The sequence below is a fragment of the Delphinapterus leucas genome, chromosome 20, assembly GCF_059928025.1.
Source record: "Delphinapterus leucas isolate spDelLeu-1000000601 "Yukka" chromosome 20, BTC_Dleu_Yukka2, whole genome shotgun sequence".
Taxonomy (NCBI): Eukaryota; Metazoa; Chordata; class Mammalia; order Artiodactyla; family Monodontidae; genus Delphinapterus; species Delphinapterus leucas.
In genome coordinates this window covers 48745016-48763321 of record NC_143148.1, presented here as the reverse complement: position 1 = coordinate 48763321, position 18306 = coordinate 48745016, and the positions used below count along the sequence as shown (strand labels likewise).

Genomic DNA, 18306 nt, shown 5'->3' with positions numbered 1-18306 from the left:
ATAAAGAAGTTTTAGGACCTCCCTGGTGGCGCAGTGGTTAAGAATCCGCCTACCAATGCAGGGGACACAGGTTCGAGCCCTGGTCCGGGAAGATCCCACATGCTGCAGAACAGCTAAGCCTGTGTGCCACAACTACTGATCCTGTGCTCTAGAGCCCGTGAGCCACAACTACTGAAGCCCGCACGCCTAGAGCCTGTGCTCTGCAACAAGAGAAGCCACCGCATTGAGAAGCCTGTGTACCGCAAGGAAGAGTAGCCCCCGCTCGACGCAACTAGAGAAAGCCCGTGCACAGCAACGAAGACCCAACACAGCCAAAAATAAATAAATAAATTTATTATTTTTTTTAAAAAAAGACTGCCATCCCTAGATCCTCTTAAAAAAAAAAAAAAGTCTTATATGTGACATTTTAACTATTTTACCTGTAATATTTCTGTGGTTTCATAGTAAATTATTTAATTTCTCTATTGACAATGTTGTTTAAATATTAAACGTTAACTAAAATTTAATGTGGCTTGTTCTTTTAAACACTTTAAACAACCTAACATAAAATATATTATAAATGTGATTATTATAAAACTTACTGGGACTTCCCTGGTGATCCAGTGGTAAAGAATCTGCCTTCCAATGCAGGGGACGTGAGTTTGATCCCTGTTTGGGGAACTAAGATTCCTCTTGCTGCTGGGCAACTAAGCCCTCATGCCACAACTACTGAGCTCGACCACCTCAACTAGAGAGCCTGCGTGCCGCAAACTACAGAGCCCATGCGCCCTGGAGCCCACACGCCACAAATAGAGAGAAGCCCGCGTGCTGCAGCTAAGACCCAACACAGCCAAATAAATAAATAAAAACACCGAGATTTTAAAAAAACAACAACAACTTGTAACTATCTGGTTTGGAGTAAACTGCTGGCTAATTTCCAGTTATCTTGATTTTTTGCACTTAATAGAAAACTAAGAAAGGGGGATTTTGATCAGCCACAGAGAAGTTATTGTCAGTATCTGCTATTTTTGTCTTTACCTTACACCCCCTATGGGTGTTACTGAGAAGAAGGAAAGGGGTTGCTACTATTCCTTTCCGTGTACAGAAACCCATTTTAGACCCTCTGGACGTTCCTTTTGTAATGCTAAATTATTTTTACAAAATTAGTTTGATTTGTGCAGTGTCGCAGTCTGGCTAACAACATAGTCTTTAAGCTGACTGTTTAATCCTTTCAGCACAACTCTGACAGACTTAAAAATATCCTTGCTTTCTGTCAATGCTAGAAAGTACCAGAACAGTATTGACTGTTTTCTTGCCCCAGGACATGGAGTCATCTCCCATTCGGTCCTGGTTCTTTTTAGTGGAGAGTAATAGTAGAGATCAAAACTTGGGCTTATGAATGGTGGTGACCAGCAAAAGTACTGCTGTTGCTGTTACACTAATTTTAGTGACAGAGCTTTGTTTTCCTATTCATTGTAAGATATTGCCTGCATACAAAAAACATACATAATGTATACCTAAGAAATACAAACAAAACAAACATCCATACACTCATTACCCAGCTTAAGAAAGGAAGCATTATTATTATTATTTTTTTTTTTTGCAGTACGCGGGCCTCTCACTGTTGTGGCCTCTCCTGTTGCGGAGCACAGGCTCCGGACGCGCAGGCACAGCGGCCATGGCTCACGGGCCCAGCTGCTCTGCGGCACGTGGGATCTTCCTGAACCGGGACACGAACCCGTGTCGCCTGCATTGGCAGGCGGACTCTCAACCACTGCGCCACCAGGGAAGCCCACAAAGCATTATTAAACTTTAGAAATTCCCTGTGTATCCTTCTGTTTTGCATCCCCTTTCAACCCCAAAGAGGTAACTACCATCTTAACTTTTATTTTTATCATTCTCTTACTTTTCTTTAGTTTTTTTTTGTTACCATGTATGTACCCTGAAACATTTATTATTTCGTTTTGCTCATTTTTGAACTTGAAATATGTTGTCTTACAGTATGTATTCTTCTTTGACTGATTTTTTTTCAGTCAACCTTACTTTGAGATCCACATTGATGTGGTAGCGTTAGTTCAGTCATATTCACTGCTTTATTATATTCCATAGTATGCCACAATTTTTGCATTTTCCTCTATTGTTTCCCATTTTTTGCTCTTGGAAAAATATTGCTGTGAACATTCCCGTACACGTTTCCTTATGCACGTGTGTAGGTGTTTCTCCAGGTCATTGTTTTGGGACATGTTTTTAACCATGACCCCATAGTAAGAAATATAATAAGGCAAAATGCACTATTTATGTGTAATGAGGTAAAAATATAGCATTTTATTCCATTCACTTTCATTAAAATAAAATACTGGTTGTGACCCACTAAACTGATTCATGATCCATTGGGTTAAAACCAGCAGTTTGAGAACTGCCCTAAGAGTGAATTTGCTGGGTCTAGAATATGTTTAAATGTTAACCTAAGAAGATTATGTCTTTGTTTTTCTAAGTGGTTGAACCCATCTAGCAGCAAGTGAGAGTTCCTATTGCTCCAATCCTTGGCATTGGCAAACTTCGGAATTGCCAGTTTCATGAGTGTGAAATGGTATGTCCTGTAGCTTTAAATTGCATTTCCCCATTACTGATTGAATTAATCTAGTGGGGAGACAATTTTGTTTACTATTAGAGTGCACTTTGATGTTCATCTAAATATAAAGTACGTCTTCACTGTTCTTGGATCTTGAGGCTTTTGAAAATCTGATGAAAGTTAAGGACCTACCTCCTAGAAAAATTACACATATACAATTATCTGTAAATTTGACATACAATACCAGAGAGTTCTTGACCATTTTAGGACCTTTAGAGGAAGAGATAGCTGGTAAAAAGTTCCCAGGGACTCCCAGCAACACAGATGGCTGATTTCTCTGTTCCATCTGAGTCATTTACTGTGCTGGGTTGAGGCTTCCCTCCTCCACACCAACACCCCTACCTCCATCCTGAGGCTTTCTGGAGAAGTGTGATATGGCCTGCAGCTTTGCCTTGATGGCAGAATTCGTTGTTGTCCACCATGGGGTACCAGCATGCGTAACACTGTGTGTATAGACAGTGTGTGCTAAAGATGAGTAACAGAGCAGAGGCTATAAATTCAACACAACCCAAAAAATTGAAGCTGAAAGCAACTAATAAAAGACTCTAAGAATATACAGAAGAGAGTGGGCGGGATACATGTTTTTTCTCTGTGAGATGATAGATTGAACCAATTTTATTTAAATCTTAATAGGATAGTCCAGTAGCCTTGAGGCTTTGGTGACGCCTTGGTAACTGGTAAGAGTTTCATGGACCCCACTTATAGTTAAAATTATTTGTATTATGACACAGTAAATAAGTGGATATAATTCTACATGTATAAATTGATCTTCAGAGAAAAATGGTTTTACTTTCCTTATCTTCCAGTACCATAGATATTTTTCTGCTTGATTTTACCTAGGGCTTTTCTTACTCATCTAATGCAGGATTTAGAATTTATCCCACTACTTTGGCTCCAAGGAACTTTATTCACTCACTACCCAGCCACGTGCCTCAACACCCAGTCAGTGGTTAAGACTAATTAGATGCATTATGCTCTTCAGAGACACCGCCAGCTCTTCCCTGACTTCCACTCCAAAGTCCCCAAGTCTATGAAATAAAGCTGTCTTGTAGTATAAGGGACCTCCTTCCAGAAGACATTTTTTATTTGATTGGATAAGAGGTATGTGTGGGTAAGTCACGAAATGGCTATTCCAAGCTCTATTGGGAGACCAGCATCTGAAATGGTAGAAAGTACACAAGATTCAGCCAAGTAGAAAACTAGTTCTCTCTCTGGCAGATCGTTTTCAGCTTTCTTTGGAGTGTATCCGTTAGCAATGCAAACGTGGGGTTTGATAGCACAATAAACAAAACATTGAAAACTTTAGATGGTACTTATGAAATTGACTCTAGTCAAGTAGACAGTGAAGCACATCCCTATTAGGCCAGAGGTAGTTATCCCTTTATTCTGAATTCAAAACCAGTTACTTTTAATGGTCCTGAATATGTCTCCAAATTTGCTTAGGACTGTTATCCCCGGAGAAAAGATAGGAGAATCTGATAGAAGGCAAGCCACTTGCCTTAGTACTAGGTGGAGGTGGTAATGGTCAGGGAAACTGCTAACAGGCTGCAAAGGCATGGAGTCTCAGGAAAGACTGGCTTCGTGGTTTGGCAAATCCAAGGCATGAGATTTGGTGGTTTTGTTGTTTTGTCTTACTTTTTTGCTCTTTAAGAGTCTTTGGGCGGGAGCGGGGGGTGGGGGTTACTTCCCTGGTGGCGCAGTAGTTAAGAATCCATCTGCCAGTGCAGGGGACACGGGTTCGAGCCCTGGTCTGGGAAGATCCCACATGCTGCGGAGCAACTAAGCCCGGGTGCCACAACTACTGAGCCTGTGCTCTAGAGCCCGCAAGCCACAGTTACGGAGCCCGAGTGCCACAAGTATTGAAGCCCACGCGCGTAGAGCCTGTGCTCCACAACAAAGAGAAGCCACCAGAATGAGAAGACCATGCACCACAATGAAGAGCAGCCCCTGCTCGCAGCAACTAGAGAAAGCCCATGCGCAGCAATGAAGACCCAACTCAGCCAAAAATAAAAATAAAGAAATAAAATTTTTAAAAAAGAGTCTTTGGGGGTAAAAATTAAATGCACGGACTAACTAAAACTTCAACGCTTGATTCACTACACAGCATATCAGCCTCTGCAGAGCTTTGCTATTTTGGAGCCAGTGGTGTGAATGATTCCCTGTTAATAAGAATCTGGTTTTGGGTTTTTTTCCCTATTGGAGAAAAGGAGCTTGTATGCATGTTACCCTACCTCAGCAGTTCTCAAGCTTTATGTTCTCAGGACCTCTTAGCACTCTTCAAAATTATTGAGTGCTAGTGGGGGGCGGGGGATGAATTGGGAGATTGGAATTGACATATAAACACTGATGATACTATGTGTAAAATAGATAATTAATGAGAACCTACTGTATAACATAGGGAACTCTACTCAATGCTGTGTGATGACCTAAATGGGAAGGAAATCCAAAAAAGAGGGGATATATGTATACATATAGCTGATTCATTTTGCTGTGCAGTAGAAACTAACACAGCATTGTAAAGCAAAAAAAAAAAAATTTACTGAGTTGGTTATAACTGTCATTTGTAGTATAAAAGGTTAAAACTGAGAACAATTTTAAATACTTATTAACTCATTTTCAAATAACAATAATGAACTCTGATACATGTTAACATAATATAAACAAGTAACTACATACTACTACTAAAAATTGTTTTTATCCTGGTAAAAGACATATAACATACTATTTTAACCTTATTTAACTGTACAGTTAAGTGGCACTAAGTACATTCACATTGTTAGGCAACTCTCACCATCATCCATCTCCTGAATTTTTCACCTTCCTATACTGAAACTCTGTCCCCGTTAAACACTAACTCCCCATTCCCCTCCCCAGGGGGCACTTACCAATATACTTTCTGACTCTGAATTTGACTATTCTAGGTACCTTGTATAAGTGGAATCAAACAGTATTTGTCTGCACCTAATGTATATGGGAATGCGTTTTTAAGGTTAACTTAATATATGTCTTGCAAACAGATTGTATCTTCTTTTTTTTTCCCCCTGTGCTATACAGTAGGCCGTCACCAGCCATCTACTTTGTACACAGTAGTGTACGTACATCAATCCCAATCTCCCAGTCCATCCCACCCACCCCCCTCCTTGGTGTTCATACGTTTGTTCTCTACATCTGTGTCTCTATTTCTGCTTTGCAAATAGGTTTGTCTGTACCATTTTTTTAAATTACACATATGTGTTAATATACGATATTTCTTTTTCTCTTTCTGACTTATTTTGCTCTGTATGACAGTCTCTCAGTTCATCCACGTCTCTGCAAATGGCACAATTTCGTTCCTTTTTATGGCTGAGTAATATTCCATTGTATATATGTACCACATCTTCTTTATCCCTTCCTCTGTTGATGGGCATTTAGGTTGCTTAATAAGTATATTTACCAACAGATTAGAGTCATGGTGTGATTTTCTCTCTTTAATGTCTGGTTTAATAGAGGATAGCTGGATTCTCAGGTCTGCTGCTCCGTTCAGTCTTTTTTTTTTTGGCTGTGTTGGGTCTTCATTGCTGCCCGCAGGCTTTCTCTAGTTGCAGCGAGTGGGGGCTACTCTTCGTTGCAGTTTGCTGGCTTCTCATTGCAGTGGCTTCTCTTGTTGCAGAGCACGGGCTCTAGGCACACAGGCTTCAGTCGTTGTGGCACGTGGGCTCAGTAGTTGTGGCTCACGGGCTCTAGAGCGCAGGCTCAGTAGTTGTGGCGCATGGGCTTCATTGCTCTGTGGCATGTGGGATCTTCCCGGACCAGGGCTCAAACCCATGTCCCCTGTATTGGCGGGCGGATTCTAAACCACTGTCCCACCAGGGAAGCCCTGTTCAGTCTGTTTTAATATGTTATTTTGGTTGAATGATATGAAGAAAAGCCAGCCTCATACAGATACGTAGTTGGAAAAGGAAGGCGTATTTTAATAGCTGTTTAGATAATTTTGGATATCATTTTGTGGCACTACACCAAAATATGAATGATGGTAGTTTCTTTTCTTTAAGAAAGTTTATTACAACTTTTTTTTTGTTATAGCAAAACTGAAGAGTCTAAATACCAATCAATATGTGACTAATGAAATATAGTATATCTACACAATAGAATATAATGCAGCTATTAAACACTGAGATCAGTATGTACTTATGGGGAAAGCCTCTGAAGTACATAATTTAAAAAAATACAGGAGACTAGAAGTAGCAGTTTAATGAGAGGTTAAGCCAGCAGGAGCCTAGCTTCTTGGCTTCAAAGTCCCGATCTGCTACTTCCTAATTATAGAATACTGAGAAGTGTCTTAATTTCTCTGTGCCTCTCCTATTATGCTTTGGATGAACTCTCTAGCTGAGCCTTATTTTTCTGAGATCTTTAACTCTAAATAATGGTCTCAATTCAGTAATTTAAAATGTCCAGAACTCCCACATTCCCAGTACCTACAACAAAAGGAAGAGGGAGAGAAGGTTCTTTTGCCTTTGGTAACTAGGACATCATTGGCGACCTCCACCAGGTGGTTTCAGAGGAGGAGTAAGCCAGAGCCCAAATGGCAGTGGGAGAAGGAAGGAGTGAGGGCTGTGGAAGGGGTAGAGCAAGTGAGGTCAGACTTTTGGAGCAGCTACAGAGTTACAGCTAAAATAGAGGAAAGAGGTGTATTTAAACAAGTGACGTTGCTGAGGAGGTGGGAAAAGATGGATGGAATTCTCAGCTGAGGGGCGTGCATTAGTTTTGGAATAGAAGCTACGAGAATACACACTTAGAGCCTCCACGTAGGGAAATGACCTGGAAGTTAAAAGGGTTCCTGCTTGATAGCTCCTATTTACTCCCTACAGGAAAGAGGAGGTGATGTTAGGGACTCAAGGAGTGTGGTGGTGGTTGGGATGGTATCTGGGAAATGGGAAAGGGGAGCTTCCTAGACAGTCACTCCCTAGGATTTCTGAGCACCTTTAAGAGCAAGCAGGTCTGAGTTTGGAAATGATAGGTTTGTGGGATCTGTGTAGCTCTGTGATTTTCCCTGGAAGCATTAGAAGCAGGGTTGCAGGCATAGAGCATGCCTTCAGGGACATGCTGCAGGCTGTCTCAGAGGAACTACAACACCAAAAGGGCCAAAGACAACATCAGCCCTTCCTCCTTATTTTGCTGCAGGCATGCTTCATTAGGCAGCACAATCCATCAAATAAAGAGAATATTTTATATAACTCCCCTCTTGAAAAAGCAGCGCCTTGATTTCCCTGTTTAAAAACGTAATACTAAACACATCAACTAGCTTAACAAAACACAGCCACTGTGGGTGGCTTTATGCATTAGCACCTAATTCATCAGCACACCAAATTCAAACACTTGAGTGTCTTTATTTAATACATGAAGTTCTCCAGTGGTAGTTTCTTATTTTTTTCCTAAGGTTGATTTGTTTGTTTTGTTTTCTTAATTTATTTTTTTGGCTGTGCTCGGTCTTCATTGCTGAGCGCAGGCTTTCTCTAGTTGCAGCGAGCAGGGGCTACTCTTCGTTGAGGTGCACGAGCATCTCATTGTGGTGACTTCTCTTGTGCAGCATGGGCTCTAGGCGCACGGGCTTCAGTAGTTGCATCATGCGGGCTCTAGAGTGCGGGCTCAGTAGTTGTGGCGCACGGGCTTAGTTGCTCCGCAGCATGTGGGATCTTCCCAGACCAGGGCTCAAACCCGTGTCCCCTGCATTGGCAGGTAGACTTTTTTTTTTTTTAATTTATTTTCAACCGCGTTGGGTCTTCGTTGCTGTGTGCAGGCTTTCTCTAGTTGCAGTGAGTGGGGGCTACTCTTCATTGCAGTGCACGGGATTCTCATTGCGGTGGCTTCTCTTGTTGCGGAGCACAGGCTCCAAGCACGTGGGCTTCAGTAGTTGTGGCACGCGGGCTCAGTAGTTGTGGCACACAGGCTCTAGAGCACAGGCTCAGTAGTTTTGGCGCACGGGTTTAGTTGCTCCATGGCACATGGGATCTTCCCAGACCAGGGCTCAAACCCATGTCCCGTGCACTGGCAGGCAGATTCTTCACCACTGTGCCACCAGAGAAGTCCTGGCAGGCGGATTTTTAACCACTGGACCACCAGGGAAGTCCCTCCAATGGTAGTATCTTAAACTTTAATTGCAATGTGGAATCTGAAAACTGATCAGATTTTGTACTATTACATTAAAATCTTTGGTCTTGCATTTTGAATGAATTTCTTTTTTTTACCAATATGCATGATTTGTAATACCATGCATTAGTTATTTGGAAAATACTAGTTCACTGGGTTGTACAGTTCTAATGTTGACTGATTTCATTAACAAGTTATATTCATTAGTATCACCACCAATCTCATCAGAAAGTCTTTAAGTACCGGGAAGCTGTCCAGCTAACAGTGGTAGATACAAGTTTTCCAGAATTTTAAAGCTCAAAATTATCATTGGCAGCAAATACTGTCAGTTGTTCTCCTTCAAATGACAGACTTCTTTCATTTCTCGGAAATGAGACGATGTCTGCCAAGTACCCAAGTATGAATAACCATAGTTTATCTGGGAAAGCAGATTTAGCTTGCAACTCAGTTGCACAAATGCTTTTCCTGGAGACCACCACTCTTGGCAGGAGAGCTTTATGCTTACTTCCCATTTCATAAAATAGAATATGAAAAGATATCTATTTAAGAATTAAGATTTAATAAATTAACCTCATTTTTAATAAAATTGTATTTCATTACAAATACAATTATAAATATGGTATATAGAATATTTACTTCACTTAATTTTTATTTATTTATTTATTTTTGGCTGCATTGGATCTTTGTTCCTACACATGGGCTTTCTCTAGTTGCAGCAAGCAGGGGCTACTCTTTGTTGCGGTGCGTGGGCTTCTCATTGCAGTGGCTTCTCTTGTTGCAGAACACGGGTTCTAGACACGTGAGCTTCAGTAGTTGCAGGACATGGGCTCAGTAGTTGTGGCACGTGGGCCCTAGAGCACACGGGCTTCAGTAGTTGTGGCGCAAGGGATCTAGGGCGCATGGGCTTCAGTAGTTGTGGCTCGCAGGCTCTAGAGTTCAGGCTCAGTGTTGCGGCACACAGGCTTAGTTGCTCCGTGGATGTGGGATCTTCCTGGACCAGGGATCGAACCTGTGTCCCCTGCATTGGCAGGCGGATTCTTAACCACTGCGCCACCAAGGAAGTCCTCACTTAATTTTTTACTGCTTTGGGTTTTTTAATAAAAGCAAGGGTCTTATTTTAGAATAATTTTATAGTGAATAACCTGAATAGTTTATTTCAGACAAGTTGCTAAAATGATAGAGTTCTCATGTATTTTTCATCCAGCTTCCCCTAATTTTAACATCTTACATGACCATGGAACATTTGTCAAAATTAAGATATCAACAGTGGGACAGAACTCTTAACCAAACCCTAAACTTTATTCCAGTTTTCCCTTGAGTGTCCTTTTGCTATTCCAGGATCCAATCCAGACTATCCCATTGCATTTAGGCAGCAATTTTTTAAATAATACTTTCTCCTTTTCTCTGCCACATTTAAGGAAATAAATAAACGTAAGATTTATGGAAGAGTTGCAGAGATAGAACAGAGAATACCATGTACCCTCCACCCAGGTTCCCCTAATGTGAACATCTTGCATAATGACAGTGCATTTGTCCAAAACTAGTAGACCAACAAGGCCGCCATGTTTTTATACCATCATGGAGAACCTCCCCTGTAGATATGTCTTAGATTTGGGGGGACCTCCACATCTGTGAGCTTCTCACGCTCATGATTTCAAGCTTGGAGTCAGGCAGACCAGGGCTTTGCACCCCACCACAGCCATGTCCTGGAGTGTGACCACCCTAATTTCAGCTTCCTCCTCCACAAATGGGCAAATGGAGTGCTCGTGGCAGACTCTCAGCAAACTGCTGCTTTGTTCTTAAGTGAAACTGCCTTTTTTTTCTTTTCCTTCCTTCCTTCCTTCCTTCCTTCCTGCCTGCCTGCCTACCTTCCTTTCTTTTCTTCCTTTTCTTTCTTTTTGTTTTTCCTTTCTTTCTTTTTTTATTCTTTTTTTTTGAATTTTATTTTATTTATTTTTTATACAGCAGGTTCTTATTAGTTATCTATTTTATACATATTAGTGTATACATGTCGATCCCAATCTCACAGTTCATCCCACCACCACTACCCCCCTCCCGGCGCTTTCCCCTCTTGGTGTCTATACGATTGTTCTCTACATCAGTGTCTCAATTTCTGCCCTGCAAACCGCTTTATCTGTACCATTTTTCTAGGTTCCACATATATACGTTAATATACGATATTTGTTTTTCTCTTTCTGACTTACTTCACTCTGTATGACAGTCTCTTCTTTATCCATTCTTCTCTTGATGGGCATTTAGGTTGCTTCCATGACCTGGCTATTTTAAATAGTGCTGCAATGAACATTGTGGTACATGACTCTTTGAATTATGGTTTTCTCAAGGGTATATGCCCAGTAGTGGGATTGCTGGGTCATATGGTAATTCTATTTTTAGTTTTTTAAGGAAACTCCATACTGTTCTCCATAGTGGCTGTATCAATTTACATTCCCACCAACAGTGCAAGAGGGTTCCCTTTTTGCCACACCCTCTCCAGCATTTGTTGTTTGTAGATATTCTGATGATGCCCATTCTAACTGGTGTGAGGTGATACCTCATTGTAGTTTTGATTAGCATTTCTCTAATAATTAGTGACATTCAGCAGCTTTTCATGTGCTTCTTGGCCATCTGTATGTCTTTTTTGGAGAAATGTCTATTTAGGTCTTCTGCCCATTTTCGGATTGGTTTTTTTTTTTTTTTTGCGGTACGCGGGCCTCTCACTGTTGTGGCCTCTCCCACTGCAGAGCACAGGCTCCAGACGCGGATGCGCAGGCTCAGCGGCCATGCCTCATGGGCCCAGCCGCTCTGCGGCATGTGGGATCTTCCCAGACCGGGCCACAAACCCGTGTCCCCTGTATCAGCAGGCGGACTCTCAACCACTGCGCCACCAGGGAAGCCCTGTTTGTTTTTTTAATATTGAGCTGCATGAGCTGTTTATATATCTTGGAGGTTAATCCTTTGTCCATTGATTCATTTGCAAATATTTTTCCCATTCTGAGGGTTGTCTTTCCGTCTTGTTTATGGTTTCCTTTGCTGTGCAAAAGCTTTGAAGTTTCATTAGGTCCCATTTGTTTATTTTTGTTTTTATTTCCATTTCTCTAGGAGGTGGGTCAAAAAGATCTTGCAGTGATTTATGTCAAAGAATGTTCTTCCTGTGTTTTTCTCTGAGAGTTTTACAGTGTCCGGTCTTACATTTAGGTCTCTAATCCATTTTGAGTTTATTTTTGTGTATGGTGTTAGGGAGTGTTCTAATTTCATTCTTTTACATGTAGCTGTCCAGTTTTCCCAGCACTACTTATTGAAGAGACTGTCTTTTCTCCATTGTATATCCTTGCCTCCTTTCTCATAGGTTAGTTGACCATACATGTGTGGGTTTATCTCTCAGTTTTCTATCCTGTTCCATTGATCTATATTTCTGTTTTTATGCCAGTCCTATATTGTCTTGATTACTGTAGCTTTGTAGTATAGTCTGAAGCCTGGGAGGCTGATTCCTCCAGCTCTGTTGTTTTCCTTCAATACTGCTTTGGCTATTCGGGGTCTTTTGTGTCTCCATACAAATTTTAAGATTTTTTGTTCTGGTTCTGTAAAAAATGCCACTGGTAATTTGATAGGGATTGCATTGAATCTGTAGATTGCTTTGGGTTGTATAGTCATCTTTAGAATATTGATTCTTCCAATCCAAGAACATGTTATATCTCTCCACCTTTTTGTGTCAGCTTTGATTTCTTTCATCAGTGTCATATAGTTTTCTGAGTACACGTCTTTTACCTCCTTAGGTAGGTTTATTCCTGGGTATTTTATTCTTTTTGTTGCAATGGTGAATGGGATTGTGTCCTTAATTTCTCTTTCTTATCTTTTGTTGTTAGCGTGTAGGAATGCAAGAGATTTCTGTGCATTAATTTTGTATCCTGTAACTTTATAAAATTCACTGATTAACTCTAGTAGTTTCCTGGTGGCATCTTTAGGATTCTCTATGTATAGTATCATGTCATCTGCAAACAGTGACAGTTTTACTTCTTTTCCAGTTTGGATTCCCTTTATTTCTTTTTCTTCTCTGATTGCCATGGCTACGACTTACAAAACTATGTTGAATAATAGTGGCAAGAGTAGACATCCTTGTCTTGTTCCTGATCTTAGAAGAAATGCTTTCAGTTTTTCACCATTGAGAATGATGTTTGCTGTGGGTTTGTCGTATATGGCCTTTATTATGTTCAAGTAGGTTCCCTCTATTACCACTTTCTGGAGAGTTTTTTTATCATAAATGGGTGTTGAATTTTGTCAGAAGCTTTTTCTGCATCTATTGAGATGATCCTGTGGTTTTCTTCTTCAATTTGTTAATATGGTGTATCACATTGATTGATTTGCATATATTGAAGAAACCTTGCATCCTTGGGATAAATCCCATTTGATCATAGTATATGATCCTTTTAATGTGTTGTTTGATTCTGTTTGCTAGTGTTTTGTTGAGGATTTTTGTATCTATATTCATCAGCGATATTGGTCTGTAATTTTCTTTTTTTGTTGTATCTTTGTCTTGTTTTGGTATCAGGGTGATGGTGGCCTTGTAATACGAGTTTGGGAGTGTTCTGTCCTCTGCAATTTTTTGGAAGAGTTTGAGAAGGATGGGTGTTAGCTTTTCTCTAAATGTTTGATAGAATTCACCTGTGAAGCCATCTGGTCCTGGACTTTTGTTTGTTGGAAGATTTTTTTTTTTTTTTGCACTAAGTGGGCCTCTCATTGTTGTGGCCTTTCCCGCTGTGGAGCACAGGCTCCAGACGTGCAGCCTCAGTGGCCAGGGCTCATGGGCCCAGCCGCTCTGTGGCATGTGGGATCCTCCTGGACCTCAATTTCATTACTTGTGATTGGTCTGTTCATATTTTCTATTTTTTTCCTGGTTCAGTCTCGGAAGGTTATACCTGTCTAAGAATTTGTCTGTTTCTTCCAGGTTGTCCATTTTAGTGGCATAGAGTTGCTTGTAGTAGTCTCTTAACGATGCTTTGTATTTCTGCGGTGTCTGTTGTAACTTCTCCTTTTTCATTTCTAATTTTATCAATTTGAGTCCTCTCACTCTTTTTCTTGATGAGTCTGGATAAAGGTTTATCAATTTTGTTTATCTTCTCAAAGAACCAGCTTTTAGTTTTATTGATCTTTGCTATTATTTCCTTTGTTCCTTTTTCATTTATTTCTGATCTGTTCTTTATGATTTCTTTCCTTCTGCTAACTTTGGGTTTTGTTTGTTCTTCTTTCTCTAGTTCCTTTAGGTGTAAGGTTAGATTGTTTATTTGAGATTTTTCTTGTTTCTTGAGGTAGGCTTGTATTGCTATAAACTTCCCTCTTAGAACTGCTTTTGCACATCCCATAGGTTTGGGATCATTGTGTTTTCATTGTCATTTGTCTCTAGGTTTTTTTTTATTTCCTCTTTGATTTCTTCAGTGATCTCTTGATTATTTAGTAATGTATTGTTTAGCCTCATGTGTTTGCGTTTTTTACGTTTTTTTCCCTGTAATTGATTTCTAATCTCATAGTGTTGTGGTCGGAAAAGATGCTTGATATGATTTCAGTTTTCTTAAATTTACTGATGCTTGATTTGTGACCCAAGATGTAATGTATCCTGGAGAGTGTTCTGTGTGCAGTTGAGAAAGTGTAATTTGCTGTTTTTGGATGGAATGTCCTATAAATATCAATTAAATCTTATCTGGTCTATTGTGTCATTTAAAGCTTGTGTTTCCTTATTAATTTTCTGTCTGGATGATCAGTCCATTGGTGTAAGTGAGGTGTTAAAGTTCCCCACTATTACTGTGTTACTGTCAATTTCCTGTTTTATACCTGTTAGCAGTTGTCGTATGTATTACTGCGGTGCTCCCGTGTTGGGTGCATATAAATTTAAAATTGTTATAGCTTCTTTTTGGATTGATTCCTTGATCATTATGTAGCGTCTTTCCTCGTCTCTTGTAACATTCTTTATTTTAAAGTCTATTTCATCTGATATGAGTATTGCTACTCCAGCTTTCTTTTGATTTCCATTTGCATGGAATATCTTTTTCCATCCCGTCACTTTCAGTCTGTATGTGTCCCTAGGTCTGAAGTGGGTCTCTTGTAGACAGCATATAGATGGGTCTTGTTTTTGTATCCATTCAGTGAGCCTCTGTCTTTTGTTTGGAGCATTTAATCCATTCACGTTGAAGGTAATTATCAATATGTATGTTCCTATGACCATTTTCTTAATTGTTATGGGTTTGTTTTTGTAGGCCCTTTTCTTCTCTTGTGTTTCCCACTTAGAGAAGTTCCTTTAGCATTTGTTGTAGAGCTGGTTTGGTGATGGTGAATTCTCTTAGCTTTTGCTTGTCTGTAAAGCTTTTGATTTCTCAATCTAATCTGAATGAAATCCTTGCTGGGTAGAGTAATCTTGGTTGTAGTTTCTTCCCTTTCATCACTTTAAGTATATCATGCCACTCTCTTCTGGCTTGTAGAGTTTCTCCTGAGAAATCAGCTGTTAACCTTATGGGAGTTCCCTTGTATGTTATTTGTCATTTTTCCCTTGCTGCTTTCAGTAATTTTTCTATGTCTTTAATTTTTGCCAGTTTGATTTCTTTGTGTCTCAGTGTGTTTCTCCTTGGGTTTATCCTGTATGGGCCTCTCTGTGCTTCCTGGACTTGGGTGGCTATTTCCTTTCCCATGTTAGGGGAGTTTTTGCCTATAATCTTTCCAAATATTTTCCCGGGTCCTTTCTCTCTCTTCTCCTTCTGGGACCCCTATAATGTGAAAGTTGTTGCATTTAATGTTGTCCCAGAGGTCTCTTAGGCTGTCTTCATTTCTTTTCATTCTTTTTTCTTCATTCTGTTCCACAGCAGTGAATTCCACCATTCTGTCTTCCAGGTCATTTATCCGTTCTTCTGCCTCAGTTATTCTGCTATTGATTCCTTCTAGTGTAATTTTCATTTCAGGTATTGTATTGTTCATCTCTGTTTGTTTGTTCTTTAATTCTTGTAGATCTTTGTTAAACATTTCTTGCATCTTCTCGATCTTTGCCTACATTCTTTTTCCGAGGTCCTGGATCATCTTCACTATCATTATTCTGAATTCTTTTTCTGGAAGGTTGCCTATCTCCACTTCATTTAGTTGTTTTTCTGGGGTTTTATCTTGTTCCTTCATCTGGTACATAGCCCTCTGCCTTTTCATCTTGTCTGTCTTTCTGTGAATGTGGTTTTTTTTCCACAGGCTGCAGGATTGTATAGTTCTTCTTGCTTCTGCTGTCTGCCCTCTGGTGGATGAGGCTATCTAAGAGGCTTGTGCAAGCTTCCTGATGGGAGGGACTGGTGGTGGGTAGAGTTGGCTGTTGCTCTGGTGGGCAGAGCTCAGTAAAACTTTATCCACTTGTCTGCTGGTGGGTGGGGCTGGGTTACCTCCCTGTTGGTTGTTTGGCCTGAGGCGACCCAACACTGGACCCTACCTGGCTCTTTGGTGGAACCAATGCGGACTCTAGGAGGGCTCACGCCAAGGAATACTTCCCAGAACTTCTGCTGCCAGTGTCCTTGTACCCACGGTGAGCTGCAGCCACCCCCCGCCTCTGCAGGAGACCCTCCAACACCAGCAGTGAGGTCTGGTTCAGTCTCCTGTGGGGTCACTGCTCCTTTCCCTGGGTCCTGATACGCACGCTACTTTGTGTGTGCCCTCCAAGAGTGGAGTCTGTTTCCCCCAGTCTTCTCAAAGTCCTGCCATCAAATCCCGCTAGCCTTCAAAGTCTGATTCTCTAGGAATTCCTCCTCCCATTGCCTGACCCCCAGGTTGGGCAGCCTGACGTGGGGCTCAGAACCTTCATTCCAGTGGGTGGACTTCTGTGGTAAAAGTGTTCTCCAGTTTGTGAGTCACCCACCCAGTGGTCATGGGATTTGATTTTATTGTGATTGCGCCCCCTGTACCGTCTCATTGCAGCTTCTCCTTTGTCTTTGGATGTGGGGTATCATTTTTGGTGAGTTCCAGTGTCTTCCTGTTGATGATTGTTCAGCAGTTAGTTGTGATTCCGGTCCTCTTGCATCAGGGTGTGAGCACACATCCTTCTACTCCACCATCTTGAACCAGTCAGTGTCAATATTCCCTTTCCTTCCTTCCTTCCATCCATCCATCCTTCCTGCCTCCCTCCCTCCCTTCCTCCCTTTCTTTCTCTCTCTCTCTCTCTTTCTCTCTTTCCCTTTTAACTGCCTGGCAGTGAAGAATATTTTTGGCAAAGTGTTGTGCTAGGGATACAGAGAAGGAAGAAAAGGGTATCTGTCCTCAAAGGACTGAAATCCTAGTGGGGAAAGAGAAGTGCCCCTACAACTAACTCTGTAACAAGTTATTCTTAGTTGTTAATCTGGAGCAATCAACTCTAGCCCAGTTAAAGGGTGACTTGGCTTGTGTACACCCCTATCTGCTCTTTCATCACAGGTCGCCACAGTTCACAGCAGAGCTTCCCCATATTACTCCTCCGTAGGACTGCCTCTTAAAGGCAATAGTTTACTGTTTCTTTGTGGGCCAGTATGCCTTTCCCCAGCTCTAGTAGACATTCTGCCACCCCTCAGGTAGTGGAAGCAGTAACGGCTTTATATCCTGTATTCCTTCAGCAAGCCTCAGGAGAGGGTGGTAATGATAGTTATCATTTGGTGAACCCCCACCATGGCTGCTTCATGTATATCGTCTCTAATCCTAGGGAATTGTTTTATTTTACAGATAAAGAAATAGGTTTAGATAGGTTTGTTCATTTGCCCAAAGTAATAAGAGGCAGAAACCAGATTCCCACCCAGGTTTATCTGAGTCCAAAGTCTGAGCTCCTTCCACTCTGTCATGATGCTTTTCCAAGGAGATGGAAGGGAAGAAGGAAAGATAAACAAGGGTGGCAAATAGGTTTCCTGACACCTAATAATACTAATCTGGTTATCATATTGCCATGAAGCTCTGTGGAGATTCAGAAGGAAAGAAGGAAAGAAGTGGTTGATTACTGATGTCTGCTGTGGTTGCGGGAGGAGGGACCATGGACATGTTGTGAGGTGCCTGTTGTTCCCAGTATAGGCAGGAATTTTCCCTTTGTATATTTGCTCTGGCAGTTTTCTAAATGAAGGCTTTCGTTCTGTCTGGACTTTAAATATTCTTTGAGAAACAGGAATTACATGAAGGCTAAGATCCACATTTAACTCTTCTTATACAGTTGGCTCTCCGTATCCACAGGTTCGAAAATATGCAGAAAAAAGATTCCAGAAAGTTCCAATAAACAAAACTTGAATTTGCTTAGGGCCAGCAACTATTTACATAGCATTTACATTGTATTAGGTATTAAGTAATCTAGAGATGATTGAAAGTATTCAGGAGATTGTGTATAGGTTATATACATATACTCTGCCATTTTATATAAAGGACTTGATCATCCACGGATTTTGGTATCCAAAGAAGGTCCTGGAACCATTCCCTTATACTGAAGGACAACTGTATATTTAAATAGTTAACGTTTTATATTACTTCATTGGAGACATGATTGGTATAATTAAGGTTCTTTAGAGTGGGTTTTTATGGTAGTTTCTGTGGAAATTCTTCTTTTAGAC

At 40.8% G+C, this 18306-nt stretch overlaps 1 protein-coding gene across 5 annotated transcripts in view; it reads left to right on the top strand.

Moving 5' to 3' along the window:
* Positions 1 to 18306, top strand: part of CFDP1 (chromatin remodeling protein CFDP1) — a 145273-nt gene that overhangs the window by 76391 nt on the left and 50576 nt on the right. The window contains exon 6 of one of the 5 annotated variants that reach the window (XM_089903324.1): positions 10 to 1578. The exons of 3 other annotated variants lie outside the window; for them this stretch is intronic. In XM_089903324.1, the coding sequence (XP_089759450.1) occupies positions 10 to 139 (130 nt within the window). In that variant the 3' untranslated portion in view covers positions 140 to 1578. Of the gene's footprint in view, positions 1 to 6; positions 1579 to 18306 lie in introns of those variants that run through there. One more of the 5 variants, XM_089903323.1, reaches the window with a different exon arrangement.